The sequence below is a fragment of the Grammomys surdaster genome, unplaced genomic scaffold, assembly GCF_004785775.1.
Source record: "Grammomys surdaster isolate TR1022 unplaced genomic scaffold, NIH_TR_1.0 130, whole genome shotgun sequence".
NCBI lineage: Eukaryota > Metazoa > Chordata > Mammalia > Rodentia > Muridae > Grammomys > Grammomys surdaster.
Genome location: NW_021604588.1, coordinates 1,998,719 through 2,017,593, shown reverse-complemented (window position 1 = coordinate 2,017,593; position 18,875 = coordinate 1,998,719). Strand labels below are relative to the sequence as shown.

Genomic DNA, 18,875 nt, shown 5'->3' with positions numbered 1-18,875 from the left:
CTCTCTCTCTCTCTCTCTCTCTCTCTCTCTCCCTCCCTCCCTCCCTCTCTCTCTCTCTCTCTCCCCCTCCTCCAGGGTACAATAGGCTACTTTTGTGCAGGTGTATGCCATTCAGCGACCTTATTTTCCCCTAGAGGAAGAGGCTGCCTTCCTCTCTCCTCCCTCCTCTTGATCCTCTTCTGCCCTGGTTTGCACCTGCTTTCATGTCACCTGTGCATACGTGATCTTGGGTGTCTATAAAGACCAGGACCCACAAATGATAGAAAACTGAGACTGACATAATTCCCTTAATAAGATTTTCTCCCATTGCACCTGGTTTCCTGTAAATAACTTCATTCTTTAGAATGAAAACAATTCCATTATGTATATAAACCACATTCTTATTTCGCATTCTCCATTGAAGGACATTTCAGTTGTCTCAATAACCTGGTATAACATTGACATAATGAACATATGTGACATGCTGACACCCATGACCTTGATGTGTTAATATTTCCAAAAGTCAAATGCACATGTGTGTGTGTTTGTGTGTGTGTGTGTGTCTGAGTGTCTGAGAGAGACAGACACACAGGGAGAGAGAGAATTTTGAGTTCTGTTAATTCATTGCATAGCAAAGATTCACTTTTTTTTCTTTTCTCTCCCACAGGCTGGTGCTTGAGTTCAATCTCGTGGCCTATGCTTTTGGCAAAATTTCTATTGTTATTTGGACATGGTGGGCCATGTTCCTGTCTACACTGTCAATCCCCTATTTCCTGTTCCAGCAATGGGCCCACGGTTATAGCGAGAGTTCTCACCCACTGGTCTATTCCCTGGTCCATGGCTCACTCTTCTTAGGCTTTCAACTTGGAATCTTAGGTTTTGTGCCGACATATGTTGTCTTAGCGTACACACTGCCACCGGCCTCCCGATTCATTGTGATACTGGAGCAGGTAAGGATTGGAGTGTTACTGGGAAGACGGCTTGCTTAGCTGCATAACAGTAATGATATGATACTGATGCTGTTAGTAACTGATGCTGTGCTGGATACATGTCCATAAGTATGTCAGTACCACATGCGTACCACTTAAGTCCTATTTTCCTGCCATCTGCTCACAAATCCTGGGGTTGCAGGTATGCTCCACCATGGCTGGCTTTAGCATTGAAGTGTTTAACTGGGTGATATTTTAACAAATTCATTCTACTTCAGTTATCTGGATCTTAAATTCATTACATTGAACTGTTTTGTTTTGTTTTGTTTTGTTTGAGATGGGGTCTCTCTATATAGATCTGGCTATCCTAGAACTTACTATGTAGACCAGGCTGGCTTGGAACTTACAGAGATCCATCTGTCCCTGCTTCCCACATGCTGAGATTAAAGGAGTGAACCATTACACCTTGCTCCCTTGAACAGATTTTTAATTTCCCATTTTTTAAAAAATAAACCAGTAACCGGGCGGTGGTGGCGCACGCCTTTAATCCTAGCACTTGGGAGGCAGAAGCAGGCGGATTTCTGAGTTCGAGGCTAGCCTGGTCTACAGGGTGAGTTCCAGGACAGCCAGGACTATACAGAGAAACCCTGTCTCGAAAAACCAAAAAAAAAAAAAAAAAAAAAAAGAAAAAAAAAAAAAAATAAACCAGTAATATTCATGTCTTTATTTGGAAGGTCTTTTTCTACCTTTATATAGGCCAACTTGAGATGGTATGTGGAAATTTAAGTTATTTCGTGTGAATGTTATTAGCCAGTGTAGTTCTGGAGTTACTTATAGGAGACAGAGATAGGAAACTTATTTTCCCTCTGCTTTGACAGATTCGTTTGGTAATGAAGGCTCACTCATTTGTCAGAGAGAATGTGCCACGAGTACTAAATGCAGCCAAGGAGAAGTCAAGTATGTAACTGTCACCTTAGCGGGTTATGGATGGGACATCTTGTCATCTGGCTCTGGGATGACGTTGTGTCCTGTAGGGACTGTCCTGCATATAAGTGCACGGGGTCCACATTGATTTGGAAGACTCACTGTTTCCTGACTGTTCCGTTTTGTCCTTTTATCTACGATGAGAACAGTTGTCCTCAGACTCCTGTAGCTGAGCATCCATGGAGAGTTAATAACCTTGTTCCGCTGGGTCTGCTTACTTTGCAAACCGTTGCTTCCCACTCTGGAATTTTTATCTTAGTCACGGGAATGGCTTAGAGAGATTGGCAGTGCTGGACTATTGCATGAATAACAAGGCATCTTAGTAGACCAGGAAGAAAAATGGGAGCCAACAGTTCATGCTGGTCTTTCCTGTTCTGTTCTTTTGTTTGTTTAGCTTGGGTTTCGTGTTTTGTTTTTTTGAGACAGGTTTCTCTATGTAGCCATCACTGTCCTAGAACTCACTCTATGGACCAGGCTGGCCTTGGAACTAAGATTTGTCTGGATCTTAAATTACAGATCTACCTCTGCCTCCAGAGTGCTGGAATTAAAGATGTGCCCACACTACCCAGCTTTGTCAATCATTCTTAATCTGCCTGAGCTTAAAGGCGTGACCACTATCCTCCGCACTTCCCTGTTCTTGTTGCTGTCTTTGGCTCTCCTGGTTTTCTGGGTGAAGTCAAAGATCTTGCAGTCCAATAGTTTTTCTTTTTTAGGCACAGTTCCGGTACCCACAGTCAACCAGTACCTGTACTTCCTGTTTGCTCCTACACTTATTTACCGTGACAACTACCCGAGGTAACTGTGTAATGGGGAGGTGTGTGGGGCACAGAGGATGGACAGCTTTGGAGGCAAGCAGTCCATACAGGGCTATAGAGAAAACTGAATGCCTTAAGTGCTCATTCTAGCAGGGCAGTGCTAATTAATAATTCTTTTTTTTAAAACAGGTTTATTTATTGTATATGAGTACACTATTGCTGTTTCATACACACCAGAAGAGGGCATCAGACCCCATTACAGATGGTTGTGAGCCACCATGTGGTTGCTGGGAATTGAACTCAGGACCTCTGGAAGAGCAGTCGGTGCTCTTAACCACTGAGCCATCTCTCCAGCCCCAATAATTCTTCATAGAATTATATAATCTTGTTATGATTGGGGGGGGGAGTTGGAGATCAGATTCAAGGCTTTGTGACACACTGCCCTGTTAAACTATTCCTAGCCCAGAAATGATATTCTGTGAAGAAAACCATTGTTAGATTCTTTACATTGTAGATAAAAGCACAAAACAGAAAGAGTTCATTGCTTATTTTTAGAAAACCTTCTTTTCTCTCTCTCTCTCTTTTCAGGACTCCTACAGTCAGATGGGGTTATGTTGCTATGCAGTTCTTACAGGTAACTTTTTAAAAACTTTTAATGTGTTATTGATTGGTATATTTTATTTTAGATTGTTATTTTGTTTTTTAACAAATAGGTTTCTTGTTAGGTGGTGGTGACACATGCCTTTAGTCCCAGCACTTGAGAGGCAGAGGCAGGCAGGTCTCTTAGTTCAAGACCAGCCTTGTCTATAGATGGAGTTCCAGGACAGCCAGTGCTACACAAAGAAACCTTGTCTTAAGAAAAATAACAACAACAAAACCAAATGGGCTTCTTTAAAAAAAAAAAAAAAAATATATATATATATATATATATATATATATATATATATATATATATAATTTATTTTTATTTTATATGCACTGGAGTTTTGTCTGCATGTATGTCTGTGTGAGGTGTCAGAAGCCATGGCATTACAGACAAGAATGAGCGGTCATGTGGTTGCTGAGAATTGAACCTTGTTCCCCCGGAAGAACAGCCAGTGCTCTGAACCACTGGGTTATCTCTTCAGCCCTATAAATTATTTTTGAGATAGAATTTCTCACCGGGCAGTGGTGGTGCACACCTTTAGTCCCAGCACTTGGGAAGCAGAGGCAGGCAGATTTCTGAGTTTGAGGCCAGCCTGGTCTACAGAGTGAGTTCCAGGACAGCCAGGGCTACACAGAGAAACCCTGTCTCGAAAAACAAAACAAAACAAAACAAAACAAAACAAAAACAAAGAATTTCTCTATTATGTAGCCTGGCTATCCTAAAACTCACTATGTAGACAAGGCTGGCCTTTAACTCACAGAAATATTCTTAACTCTGCCTTCCAAGCGCTTAATTAAAGGCATGTGCCATCAAGTCTAGCTCTGTTTTTAAAAATCTATTTAAAATGAGCCAGGGTTGATGGGTCATGCCTTTTATTTTAGCACTTGGGAGGCAGAGACAGGAGGATCTTTGAGTTCTAGTATCAAACAGAACTGTATAGTGAGACCCTGTCTCAAAACAAAACAAAACAACAAAAAACAAAAACAAAAAAAAAACCCAAAAAGGCAAACACCCCCCTGAAAAAACGACAAACAAACAAAAACAGCTCAAGAATGCTTTCTGTGCTTTGCCAGCATCAAAGATCATTTTCTTCATTAAAGAATATTTAAATTTAAGTAATTCTGTTTGGTTATTTCAATAAGAACCTAGATAGCTTTCCCTTTGCCTTTTTGAGTAGTGGTGGTGTATGTGGGATCTGCTTGGAACTCCCCATTTCTTCCTCACTCATTTTGAGAATCAGAAACCCCAGAAAATCCCATTTCAAATTCTGTTTAAGTCAAATACTCAGTTGTAAAAATGAGTTCTCTTATTCTAGACTTCATAAACAGGTTCTTTGATAATTGTCTAAAAATGCCATTTGGGCCAGGTGTGGTGACACATGTCTGTAATCCCAGTGCTCAGGCTGCTGAGGCAGGGATATTATTGAGTTTGAAGCCAGCCTGGGCTACACAGCAAGACACAGTGTCAGTAAAATGATAAGAAGAACCATGCTAGATATGAAGACTGAATACCCTCTCTGAAGGGCTGTGGCTGTCTATATACCGGGGTTAAATGGATATGTGTAAACATTAGTCATACATGTATTTCTTTAGGAGGAAGCCATACCCGCTCTCTTTCTTTGCCGAGATGCCATGGTTTCTTTGCTCTGTGTTCCAGGTTTTTGGTTGCCTGTTTTATGTGTACTACATCTTTGAGAGACTCTGCGCCCCACTGTTCCGGAATATTAAACAGGAGCCCTTCAGTGCTCGTGTCCTGGTCCTGTGTGTATTTAACTCCATCTTGCCAGGTAACCTGGGTGCTCATCAGTTTGTCCATCCATATAGATAGTCAGGAAGAAAGCAGGAAGCTGCTGTCTGTCAGGACCTTTAGTTCCCTGGCTTTCCTGTGAACTCAGCTGTACACATACCCGCCCACCAGTTCTCCATCTGCTCTACAAGTAAAATGCCTTTCTGGTTTCAATTCTTGCTTAAGTCTGCTTCCTCCAATGGTGGGAAGTCCACATTTATGTCTGTCTTCCTCTTTCTATTCAGTTCTCTATAACTTCTCAATCTCACCATCAAATACCCCATAAGGTCATTGGTGACCTCCTCCTGATGTGGCTTAGGGATCACTCTCCAGAGGACACAGGATGCTCTGGCCACATCTTTTGAAGTCTTAACTTGCTACCATTTCTTACCTGTCTGCTTTTCGCCAGACTTTGTCTTTTAGCTTCATGCACTCAGTGTACTTTTTCCTGGTCACACGCAAGTTCCTACTGTGTGCCAGTGCTGCATGTGTGCCAGTGCTGCGGATGCAGGTGCGGATGATGCAGACAGCCTTCACTTCAGGGAGCGTACTCGACTTAGCCATCTTGTCTCCACTTGCTAAGTTTTAGCATTGTCTGTTGTCATCTATTGTTCCTATAACAGGGACAGCTCCCTGGATGACCTAACTCATGTGACTGTAAACTCCGTGGGATTAAGGATCATATTTTAAGATTTTTTTTAAATTTATTTTTATATTATGTATATTAGTGTTTGCCTGAATGTATGTGCACCATGTGCTTGCAGTGGTTGCAGAGGCCAGAAGAGGGTGTCCAGTGCTCTGGAACTGGAAGTCACAGACAGCTGTGAGTTATCATGTGGGTGCTGGGACCTCTGGAAGAGCAGTCCATGCTCTTAACTACTGAGCCATCTTTCCAGCTCCAAGGACCATATTTTAAAGCCACTTTCAGTTTATCCTGTATTGTCCAGCAAATTCTTCTTTCTGAACAAGTGAATGAAGTGTGTGTGCCTGCAGCGGGTATTTTACAGTACTGAGGGATATGATACGTGCTGTATAGAAAGGATGACTGTGGGTTTTGTTTCTCATGTCAAAGATGACATTTAACACTTGGCATTGGAAAATATGCCCAACTAAAAAAAAATTCTTAATTACAAAATATTGCCTGTAGAAAAGTGGTGCAAAGGTTTCAAGACAGAAGGACAGATAGAAAAGCCTTGGGCACCTTGGAATGGCAGAAGTCCCATTGTAGATGGTGTTCACAGCACACAGGGCAGAGGTAAAGGATTTGGGCACCACATTCATCTGCATGTCCGGGCATTTCTTTAAACCAGGCTAGAGCCATCTATTTACCTTTAAAATTACATAGAAATAATTTTTTTAAAGTAAAAGAATAATAACCTAGCTTTCCAAGGTGCACTGTATCACCTCTGTGTTGGGTGAGCTGGAATCCTGGCAGGCTTCCTGGCAGCAGCCCAGCTAAACACACGCTGTCGTGTTTATGACGGCTGGCTACACAGGCTGCTTGGAAAGGCTTCACATTGTCACTCTGGTTTCAGGTGTGCTGATGCTGTTCCTTTCGTTCTTTGCCTTTTTGCACTGCTGGCTCAATGCCTTTGCTGAAATGTTACGCTTTGGTGACAGGATGTTTTATAAGGTATTGTATACATTATATAGTATATATACTTTGTGTGTGTGTGTGTGTGTGTGTGTGTGTGTGTGTGTGTGTGTGTAAAGTTGAAACATATATATTTCTCTATGTAGTTGTGGCTGTCCTAGAACTCACTATGTAGACCCCACAGAGATCCACCTGCCTCTGCCTCCCCCGTGCTGCGATTAAAGGCATGTGCCACTATGCCTGCCATTTCTAATAAATTAAAATAACTATTGGGCTGGGGAGTGGGCACACACATGTAGCACAGAGTTCCTGTGTGTCCAAGAGATGGAACTCAGGCTGTCAGGCTTGGCAGCAAGCCCTGAGCTATCCTCCCGGCCCTCACGGTCCATTTTACTTGCTTATTGTTAAGCACTGAGTTTTGTTGACAACTATCACCAGCTTTTTGACACAAATCCTGTAAGATACTTTTCTTTTCTATGAGTTTTACCAATGTTAAATCTGAGATTCTGATACAGGTAATTAACATAATCCAGATGCTGTTACATACTCAGGAGGCAGAGGCAGGATGCTTACCATGGGTTCTAGGCCAGTCTGGGCTGCATTAGAATAAGACCCAGTCTTGGCCTGCCTTCTTCCCACCTACACAAAAAGCATAGTGTCTGCTGGATCCTGTAACATACTGTGACTGTGGTGGGAAAGTGCTTGTCAGAGGATATGCCAGCACCATCACTGCACATCTCAGATTGGCCACTTGACTTTAAAGTGGCTTCAGTGGGTTGGTCACTTATGACTAGAGCAGTTCACAAGGGAAATCACTTCTTTACTTTCTGTGGTGTTTTTTTTTTTTCTGCTTCAAATGGTATTAGCCTGCTAAAGCTGGCCTTGTCAAGTTGTGTTGTTTTGACTTCAAGTCTACCCCCGCTTCTCAAAGGCAGTCAATGTGGATGACAGATTTTAGATATATGATAGATACTAGATAGTCTTACCTTGAAATTGGGAGCCAAAATTTAAAAGGGACATTGGGACCCCATCTCACTTCTCCCTCATAATTTAATGTTGCCACGGTAGTCCCAGTCAGTCTCTTTCCTTGTGTGCTCAGTTCTCTTATGTTTAACACGATGGAGAGGAAGTTTATTGACTCTGTCATGGCAAACATTAGATTTAAATTATAGTGTGTTCTGTATCTTTCCTCATAACATGTTGATAACAAGACAATGCACTCTGAGACTTAGCCTATGTATGTATGTATGTATGTATGTATGTATGTATGTATGTATGTGTATGTGAGTGTATATGTGTATGTATATGTAGCATTAGTATTAATACTAACTGCCCACATGCCTTTTGAGATTTTTAGCACCAGTGTGTGGACAAACATTTTTATCATAATGTGCTACAGACTTTATTTACATCAGGCATGTATACTCTTTGGAAGCAGCCAGGGGTTTTGCTCTGTGTGTGATTTCACAGCTTTTCTTTCTCCCCAGGACTGGTGGAACTCTACGTCATACTCCAACTACTACAGGACCTGGAATGTGGTGGTCCATGACTGGCTCTACTACTATGTTTACAAGGACCTCCTCTGGGTAAACAGAAAGACCTAGTTAGTGATGTAGTGTGTAGTGTGTTAGTAGGACATGGGGATTCTGAGGGGCCTAGGGAGATGGCTCAGTTCTCAGAACTCACCTTGGGCAGCTTACAACCACATGTACCTATAGTTTCAGGGGATCAGATACCTTCTTCTGTATGTACCAACATGCATGCAGTACACATAAAAACACAAGAAGTAAATCATTACAAAAAGTCTTGCATGGTGGCACACACCTCCCAGCACTTGGGAAGCAGAGGCAGGTGGATCTGTGAGTTCAAAGCCAGGCTGCTGTACATCACAGGTTCCAGGGCAGCCAGCCAGAGCTTACACAGTAAAGAACTGTCTCAAAACAAAACAAAAGCCAGACAAACAAACATGAAAGGAATGGGGATTCTTTTACAGGCAGTGCTGGATGAGCAGGAGAAAGTTGTGTTTAATTGCCTGTGAAGAAGATTTCTTGTTCGTTTCCCTGGAAGTTTACATCTAAGAACCCATGTTGTGAATGGTACTGATCATGAAAACCACTGTATACGTTACTAGGACAGTATCATGCCTTTCTCTGGACTTCACTACCTGGATACAAAATTCAAGTTCTTAGAAGTCTGCGTGCTGAAGTGACCCACCTTCTGAGGACCTTTAAGAATTTCGTTGCCCACAAATAATTTCCCTCTATCCAGACCTCCATGCACACACACACTCTCTCTCCATCCCTCACTTGCTCTCCCTCTCCCCTCCCTCTTTCCTTCCTTTGTAGACTAGACAGGCCTGAAGTTTGCAGAGATCCTCTTGCCTCTGAGAACCACACCCACTTTCATTTGGGTTGGTTTCTTTGTTAAAAATAGATTTGAATTTACATGTCTCCAACCAGAGACAGATTTATGTTAGCCATGCTTTGGAACATAATGTATTTAGAGTAACTAGGTATAGTCTGTCCTTGGTTAGCACAGGTGTCTCTGAAGCAATTTTCATTGTTAAGCAAGTGTGTCATCCACCTCTGTGACTGACAGCATCCTAAGGAGGGAGGTGTGTGATAGGCTGTGAGTTCCCTCTCGCACAGTGAAGTCCCATGTTGGGTTGAGGCAATTCTTGTTTTTTTAAATCTTAGTTTTGGAAAGGGTGCCTGCTCTGTTCTACATAGCACTCCTCTGATGATTGAAATTTGAGCTTGGTGTAGTTCTGTGAGCACTTGGAAGGTGGAGAGAGATCAAGAGTTCAAGACTAGCCTGTAGTATATGAAACCTGGCTGAATAATGCTTTTATAACTTCCCAAAATAGCACCACAACCTGGAAACCAAGCCCTCACCACACAAGGCTTTAAACAGGACACTTCATATGCAAACTAGAACATTGAGCATGTTCTTGCAATTATTTTAATAGATTCAGATTAACCTCAGGAGTAGGTTGGAAAGTCAAATACAATATAAGAGCAGATATGAGCAGGTGCCCTTAGCGTGTGATAATCACGTCTCATATTGTTTGTACGTACTAGTTTTTTTTAAGTTACTAACTCTGATATTTTCTCTGTGCCTTAGTTTTTCTCAAAGAGGTTCAAATCTGCCGCCATGTTGGCTGTCTTTGCCCTGTCGGCTGTGGTGCATGAATACGCCCTTGCTGTCTGCCTGAGCTACTTCTACCCAGTGCTCTTTGTGCTCTTCATGTTCTTTGGAAGTAAGTGACATGGCAAGCTGTTCCTGCCGCTGTTACTCCAAAGGAAAGATCGAGACAGGAAGGAAACTATGAAGTCACTTTAGCAAAGCTGGATGGTGACACTGTTTCAAGGCAGTTTGTTTAGCAGGGGTCAGAATATTGACTTTCAATAATTGTATGCGGCTCTGTCTACAGGTGTTTGCACACTGGAGGGAGATGTGAACTAGGTAGCCTTGGGGACCAGTAGTAAACACTGTCACTGTGCAACTCCTGAGAACGGGCTCATGATTGAGCGTGTAGAGAGGAACCCATAAGAATAACTCCATGAAATGTGTTTTCACTTTGTCTCAATACAGTTGGTTTCCTAATAATTAGTGATAATTGGTAGGGATAACGGACACATTTCGGTAGTTAAGCATCACTGGCTTGCAGAGGAAGTGAGTGGGATGAAGGAGGCCCACGAGAGCTCTCTGCCGGGAGCCAGCCGCAGCCTGTATCTGAGCCCTCACCCCCGTGGACTGCAACTGGATAACTGCTTTTTGTTTTGTTTTCTTTCTAACTTCAGTGGCTTTTAACTTCATTGTTAACGACAGTCGGAAAAGGCCAATATGGAACATCATGGTATGGGCTTCTCTGTTCCTGGGCCAAGGAGTCATTCTGTGCTTTTATTCTCAAGAGTGGTATGCTCGTCAGCACTGTCCTCTGAAGAATGTGAGTTGTGTCAGCCCAGCTGGGGTGTCCGTCACCCCTGATGTAAGGGGTGGGTGGTGTTCCAGAGGGTAGTACCGTAGTGGAGAGTGAGGGTGGCTTGAGAGGAGGGAGTCGGAAATAAGCCTCAGTTTACCTCCCAGTCTGACCATGTGCTCCTTGAAAGCCTGCTCCTTCCACTTGCTTCATTCAGTGCCGCAGATTCTTGGTTTTCTTTTTTCTTGCCTCCCCATGGCTTTCTTTCTCTAGGGTTTTCCCAATGACACATGCATCCCTGCCTCTGAAACATGGATATTTTTTACCTCTGTCGTGGAGGAGTAATAAGCTTTTCTAAAAGTCAGTCAATACGGAGTCTGGACTGTGGCTCCTGGATTAGTCTAGTCTAGTCTTTTCTTTCTTTCTTTCTTTCTTTCTTTCTTTCTTTCTTTCTTTCTTTCTTTCTTTCTTTCTTTCTTTCTTTCTCCCTTATGGGTTTTGTTTTGTTTGTTTGTTTCACTTTTCCTGTTTTGGACAGAGTACTTCAGTTTGGAGTGGTTCACTAACAGTCACATGCATATGCTTTATTTTGTAGACTTACCTCTAGACTTCAGGCTAAAACTGAGTTTTGCTAAAATAAGCTGTCAAGATGCTGAGAGACAGTGTCTGTTTACCGTTTTATCCGTGGTCCATGGAGCTGAATGCAGTTCACTGAAACTGAGAAACTTCTTGGTGAAGCTTCTCGGTTGACTGAGTTGGTGCTGTCAGTAGACAACGTCTCAGTGTCTTTTGAATTAGGGGGTTTCTTATGCCTTAAAGGTCACTGAAGTTCTGGGAGGTAGCTTAGAGACGTCAGTGTGTAACGTTCAGCCAGTACCTACCCCATACCTAATTCACACGCACCGTGGGCATAACTAAACTGTCCTTCTCTTTATTTCTCCTGCCATAGCCTACATTTCTGGATTATGTCCGGCCACGGTCCTGGACTTGTCGGTATGTGTTTTAGAAGCCCTGGCTCTGCCTCCTTTCTTGACACTGAAGATTGGATATTCTTCCTGATTCCGAGCCAGCCGTCTTCAGCAGTTACTGAATTCCACGGAGTTTAGAGCTCTCAGGCCTTGCCGATGGACACCTGGAGTTGGACTGTGGGAAGTTCACTTAGTGATTTTTTTTTTTATTTTGTTCCCTTTGAGGGAGAAAGGAGACCAATTGCAGAGTTTTGCAGGGTTATCTCAGGTCAAGCCTTGGTAGTTTTATCTGTTTATTTCCTTTATTCCATCCAACCAGAGACTAAACATATCTTGGCCATGAACTAGCCAAAACACTTAGGAAGACATCATTTCAGTATCTCTGAACTTAGAAGTTTTTTAATGCACACTATCAGGAGGTATGCTAGTGGATTTGGGAAGAAATAAATTTTGTTATTTTTGGTAGAGAAAAAAAATACCTATTTTCCAAAGATAATCTTGTTGCCCACTCTGCTCATATCTTTTGTTGCTTTTCTGTTTGGCTTTGCTTCCGTGCTGGGAATGGAACCTGGGTCTTGCTCAGGGGCAGCACACTGAGCCACACACCAGTCCTTATGTTGTATTTTTCCTGAAAGTTCTGGTCTACTGTTTGTTTTCCATTTTCTGTATAAGTTGTGATTCTTTTAAACAATTAGTGTCCTTTCTCTTGAACTCAACACTAGTACAAATTCAAGGGTCAGAAGTAGAAAGGGAAAAAAAACATTTTCTTTTGAAACTTCATTTTAATACAGACTCACTGAGCTGACCATGTGTTTTTAATTATTCTATCATAGAAGTTCTGTGGAAGATTTTATTATTGTTGGTTTGATTTTGGTTTTTTAGAGGTAGGGTGTTGCTATGTAGCCCAGGCTGGTCTTGAACTTGCTATGTAGCCTGGCTGGCCTTGAACTCCTGACCTCCTGGCCCTGCCTCCCAAGTGCTAGGATCACAGAAGACGTCTCCATGCCCGGCCAAGATTTTTTTTTTTAAACTTTTAGGTTATAACTTCTTTGAAGTTACTTAGAAGTATCCTTTGGTACGCTTGCTTTATTGTCTAACACGTAGTGACGTTCCTTGTTATAGACTAGTGAGTCCATAGTGGACGTATTAATCTTTCTCTACTAATAATCCTAAAATGGCTACCAAGAGTCCAGAAGCTGGCTTCTGAAGTGTCTGCTCAGCCATTATCATTAACAGTATATTTTGAGATGAAATAAATGACTATGTGATCGTTTGTAAGGACATGTACTCATTATGTGACATTTGCAAATTATGAGGTGCCCGTTCCTCACCTGGTGTGTCGCAAGGACCCGCTGTTCGTGTGTGCAAGGGTGAGCCTGTGTGTGTGAGGATTGTGCATCAGAAGGGTAGGTACCACAGACCATGTAGTTCAACCTCCTGCCCTAAGAAGTGAGCCTTACAAGTTACTCACGCACGTAAAATCCCATGGCACGTCACTTCAGCGGCTCCCTGGCAACTCTCCGTACAGTTTTGGGAAGTGTTTTTAAAGTGGCTTTAAAAATCACTTTGAGTCTCACAAGAAGATCTGTAGAGCTCTTTTATAATCACTCTCCGTGAGGACCACGTGTCTCTAGGTTCCTTACCTGCTTTATTTCCCAAGCTGGAGATGAGTTGTGGCCGTTTCTGTCGGCTCCACTGTCAGCAATTCTTTGTTCCCAAGCAATAGTGTTCTGTGTCATCACAGAAGCATAGCCCCTCAAAAAGCCTGTGAGCGGAGCCTATGAAATCCCGGCTTGTGTTTTAAAGATTAAAACAAGCTGGTCACTTTTACGTGTAATGGCATTTTAAATATAACGAGAAACAGACTAGCCTAGGACTTGGTTATAAGCTGAGGGAACAGACTGGCCTGGAACTTGGTTGTCAGCCCAGCTTCAGAAGCAAAGGGATGGGATTTCAGGGAGTCCCTTTCTTTGAAGTACTGTGAATGCATTTTCAGGAAAGGGTGTTACTTTGTAGCAGTTCTCCATTCTAATTTGTTGGACTGATCATAGCTGCCCTTTGTTTTGAAACATGGTCTTTCTCAGTGTGGACCTCACATCCTCCTGCCTCAGCCTCCTCAGGTGCCAGAGTTTATCAGCCTGTGCTGCCACAGAAGGCCTTTCACTAGGAATTCTTTTCATGTCAGGATTTTAGGTGATAATAATGTGTGTAAGACTGCAAACTACTTAGAATTCAAAGAGTGTCTTAGGAGAACCTCGACTACAAAACCCTTCAGTAGGTGGCCACCTCTGTGAAAGAAGACTGGCTTGGCAGCCATGACCACATCGCTGGCTATGGTAGCAGGAGTCTTTTTTTACACCACGCCTGAACTCTTTAAAAAGACAATAAAACCAAAACCTCTTGCTAATAATGTGTTCCAAGAGGGTTTGTTTATTATTCCCTGTTGTGCCAATGGGAGAAAGTTGTTTTCTGTTAAGAATACTTATTTGTCTACAAAGTAAGGGACTTAGTGTTTTCTGTAAGAAGTATTAATGAAGATAACTGTGATTTTAAATGAGCACACAAGAAAACTACTGTGTGTACAGTATTTCACTTTGCATTTGGATGTCTGCTTTGGTCTTTTATTGCTTCTGTGTTGGATGTTTTTATTCTCAGTCTCAGATAAGAGGGAGAGGGAACAAGTTGAGGGTTTTTTTTGTTGTTGGATGAATGTATTAAAATTGCCTGGGTAGTTTTGCTTGCCTCGTGTTAGAATTTAATTAGAACAGTAAGGCTGGGATTTTTGTTGTTTGTTTGTTTGTGTTTGAAACAGGGTGACTCTACGTATCTCTGTCTATCCTAGAACTCTTGTTGACCAGGTTGTCCTTGAACTCACAGATCTGCCTCCCAAGTGCAGGGTTTGAAGGCGTACACCATCATGCTGCCTGGGGCTGCTTTTACCTTGTCAGTAATTGCAGCATTTGGCAGTGTGGAAAATGTACCTGTTTCACTTCTATTCAAGGTAAAAGTTGTTGATATTGCCAGGTTAAGAAAGTACAATGTAGAAATAATTGTATTTTAAACATTGTTACAAAACTAATTCATGATATGTAGCTTGTTTTGAAACTTTAAAAGTATTCTTGGCTAAAAATTGGATATCACAGATTTTCTAAGACAAGTCATATTATGTTTGAAAATCACTCACGTGGTCTATATAACCTAAAAAGATGGACTTTAGCCTAGTAGTGGTGGTCCATGCCTTTAATTCCAGCTCTTGGGAAGCAGAGATAAGTGAATCTATGAGTTCGAAGCTTGCCTGATCTACCGAGGGAGTTCCAGGACAGCTAAGGTTATACAGAGAGACTCTGTCTCTCGAAAAGAAAAAAAAAAAAAACAAAGCAAAAAAACAAAACAAAGATGAAATTTATTAGTTGCCAAGAGAGCCTATTAAAAAAAATGTCTGTCTTGCACAGGTATAAGAAATTTTGAGACAATTCCAGTTTCATGTTTGTGGGAGGGGGGATGAAGCTAAAGCAAGGGTTGTCAACCTGTGGGTAACAACCTCTGGGCAGGGATATCACACACCCTTTCACAGGGGTCACCTAAGACTGTTGAGACACAATTCATAACAGTAGCAAAATCACAGTTACAAAGTAGCAACAAAATAGTGTTATGGTTGGGGGTCACCACAGCATGAGGAACTATATTAAAGGGTCACAGCATTAGGAAGGTTGAGAACCACTGACCTAAAGTCATGTGACTATAGTAACAGGACTCCTCATAAAATATAAATAGTTTAAACTTTTATGACATCATTTAAAAAATTAAGTTGTGGGTATTCCTCCTTGGAGGAATTTTTGAGTTCTTTGTCACCTTTCCTTAATAAATGTTTGTTTCCTCTGCTCAAAAAAGGGGGAGGGATTGTTTGGTGATGTCCTTGCCTTCTTCACACAAACCGTTGATAGGCTTAGCCAAGACGTAACGATGGCATAAACTGGATGAGGTGATACGCACCTGTAATCCCAGCTCTAGAGAGGTGGGAGGAGGAGGATCACAAGTTCTAGATTATTCCTGGCTACGTAGCCAGTTGAAGTTGAAGACCAGCCTTGGCTACAAGCGACCCTGTCTCTCAAGCTCCTTCACATAAAGCAGACACAATGTATCTACATAGGACTGTTCCTCTCCATTGGTACAGAGATTCTCTCCTTCCCCGAGATACCCAGATTGAGAACCAGTAGGGAGGTGACTGATGCGTGGGCTGTGGATTCAGACAGCTGGGGAACTTACAGAAGAGTGAGCAGGGACAGGCTGCCTGCATTACAGAGCCAGAGTTTTCCTCATCTGTAAAATGGGGATGGTGACTACCTCATAGGATTGCTGCAGGGCACCAGCCCTGGCAGAAACAGCCTTACTATCTTCTTAGTCTCCCTACAATTAAGACCTAAGTCTGGGTTGTTGCCTCTTAAAAACTGTAAGGTCCTAAGAAGTACCTACTGCTACTCTTAAAATAGTCCCCTGCCCCCCAGGATTGTTGAATCCACCTGCTCCTTGATAGGCTTGTGCAAGATGCAGTGCCTCTGCCTTGCCTCCAGAGAGTATCAGGTGGGAAACACCACACATATCTGTCTTACCTCGCTATCTTTTTCCTTTTTTTTTTTTTTAAGATTTATTTATTTTGTGTATATGAATACACTGTAGCTGTCTTCAGACACACCAGAAAAGGACATCAGATTCCATTACAGATGGTTGTGAGTCACCATGTTTTTGCTGGGAATTGAACTAAGGACCTCTGGAAAAGCAGTCAGTGCTGTTAACCGCTAAGCCACTTATGCAGCCCTTACCTTGTTATTTTAAACTACATCATGGTCATGGGCATTCACTCATGTTTTGTCTTTCCAAAATAACTTCAAGTTTACCTGCCTTAACATTAGTGGGAGACAACAAGCTTTTGGAGAGCATTGCCGATGCTGTTACTTAGGTGTCTACACCAAGTGCATATTTGATAGCCAGGCCCTAGGATTATTGAGTGGAAGGAACTTCTGACAGTGTAAGGAGTGCTTTATAGCCTTTGGAGACAGGATTGATTTCTTTTTTGTGCTGTAGCAGAGATTAAGCCCATGCATGGCCTTAAGCATGCTGGGCAAGCACTGAGCTAGAGGTCCAGCCTTACAATAAATTTCTTAGTTGAAGATAGCTTACTGCTTTGATTAATAAAGGCTAAGTGTCTTGCTGACTAATTGTATGTGGTAATTTCATGTAATTTTTCCCCCAATCCTATGACAGCTACCCACATTACTAAAGAGCTCTCAGTGTCTAGGCTCTAATGGCTCTGACACTGGAAGGCTGCAGGGTTTTGAGGAGTACAGCAGTGAGCGACCCTTGTTTGTCAGTTTCAAGGTCTCTACAGTTTCAATCCGGCAGTGGAGCACTAGGCCCACTGTCGGAACATGACATCACATAAAAGCCCAGTTTATAAGAAAATAAAGATGGCTAGCTGTTGAAACAGAGAGCTAGGAGCCCTCCTCCACCTTCAGCTCAACAGGAAGCTGAGATATGAGCAGATAAAAACAATTAGCTGAAAGTTGGTAGGAACATTCCGGAGACTTCTAATCCTTAGTGAATCTTTTATCTTCTGTAAATGCCTTTAATTTAGTCTTGAAAAAAAGTGTATTATTTTCAGAACTGCCTCAAATTGTTTTGTGTTTAAATCGAAAAGATGCACATATCCCCCTTTTCTGTGTTTATTCTCATTTTTATACCCACTTGCCCATTTCCACCTCAGCATGCCCTGCCAGTGGAGCACTTTCCTTCGGGTGAGTCGATGACACCCAGAGCCTGGTGGCGGTGTGTGTCTTATTGAAAGGTAGCTGTACTGGGTTTGAATATTGTTGAAACAGGCATTACACCTAGTCATTAGAGATGCAGTCTGAGTGCCTGAGCATCAATGACTCCTGGGTGTGAAGAGAGCGGAAGCCCTGGTTGAGGCCCTGTCATTTGGACTGTGTAACAGCTGCCTTTGTGTCTTGAGTCACAAAAGAGAAAAGCTGTTTTTAAAGTGTGTGTGTGTTTAAACATAGCTTCTGGTTGTCTTACTTTTTACTGCAGAATTTCGGTTACCTCTTCCTACAGATCTTTAATCACCAGTGTGATGAATTTGTTTAATATATATTGTTCCCAGTCCACTGAAAACTTCTTAAATTTTGTGTTCATATACAAAATGGCAAACTACTGCATATGTGAAGAATGCGGTAAATAAATATATTTTTAAAAACCTTCAGTGTGTGTAGTATATGCATGTGTGTAGCACTGTGGGTGCATATGGAGGACAGAGGACCTTGGGTGTCTTGTTCTGTCACCGTCTGCCTTGGTCCCTTGAGTCTCCTTAACCTGGACTCACTCTTGACTAGAAGGCTGGTCAGCAAAGCCCCAGTGATCCTGTCTCCTCAGCACCATGGTTACAGGCACATGTGTCCAGTCACTCTTTTGTTGTCATTGAGACAGTCTCATACTGAAGACTTGGGTGGCCTGGAACTCCCTATATAGACCAGGCTGGTCTGGAGATTTGTCTTTGCCCCACCCCACCCCCACGCTGGGATTAAAGGAGTCCACTAATAGGTGCAGCTCACATCCATGGGTGCTTGCACAGTGAGTGTGTTTACCATTGAGTCATTTATAGTCGCTATTCCCTTTTAACAGACAGACACATTCATTCAGCATCTTGATCAGCTAACAGCATGGGTATAAAAAAGTCTAAAATATAACCCCCCAAAGTACAGAAACAACAAAAAGCCCTAGTACATACGTAGATACACACAAATACAGTCCTTGAGGGGTTCCCCACCCTGCCCCCCCCATGCATGAGTATTCTCTAAAACATCTCTGTGACAGGCCCTGCCACCTTTGTGCTGCTCTGAGTTGTAACCTGTAGTTTCCCTGGCTCTTTCTGTTAAACTTTGTTTCCTGGAAGTAGAACAGTCCACCACTGCCACACACCATCATAGCCACCTTAGTTATATGGGTGGGCAAAGTATTAACCTTTGCTATCACAGGGGCCAGAGCTGCTGCTGCCTGTGAGGTTTCTGTCACTGCACAAGGCTGATGACTGGTGATATTGCACTGCAAAGGTCACTGCAGCTCCCATCACCGCTGCCAGATGCTGCCACCTCCATTGTGCCGCTTGTACAGGTGCCATTCTCACATAGCTGCTGCCTGGCTTTCCATAATCCTGTCCATCACCTCTGCTGTGCATATTCCTCCAAGATAACCAAGCCCACATCCTCCACAACCACTGTCATTAGCAAGTCTAGGAGAGCCATTTCTATTGCCACCACCAC

General features: G+C 42.6%; 1 protein-coding gene across 2 annotated transcripts in view; it reads left to right on the top strand.

Moving 5' to 3' along the window:
• The window catches only part of Soat1 (sterol O-acyltransferase 1), a 43,995-nt gene extending 31,625 nt beyond the window's left edge, over positions 1-12,370 (top strand). For both annotated transcript variants that reach the window (XM_028759707.1, XM_028759697.1), the window contains 10 exons: positions 647-929; positions 1,787-1,865; positions 2,606-2,687; positions 3,236-3,281; positions 4,950-5,079; positions 6,614-6,711; positions 8,160-8,258; positions 9,796-9,931; positions 10,476-10,621; positions 11,544-12,370. In XM_028759707.1, coding sequence (XP_028615540.1) covers positions 647-929; positions 1,787-1,865; positions 2,606-2,687; positions 3,236-3,281; positions 4,950-5,079; positions 6,614-6,711; positions 8,160-8,258; positions 9,796-9,931; positions 10,476-10,621; positions 11,544-11,600 — 1,156 coding nt within the window. In that variant the 3' untranslated portion in view covers positions 11,601-12,370. The remainder of the gene's footprint in view (positions 1-646; positions 930-1,786; positions 1,866-2,605; positions 2,688-3,235; positions 3,282-4,949; positions 5,080-6,613; positions 6,712-8,159; positions 8,259-9,795; positions 9,932-10,475; positions 10,622-11,543) is intronic.
• Positions 12,371-18,875: the final 6,505 nt, after the last annotated feature.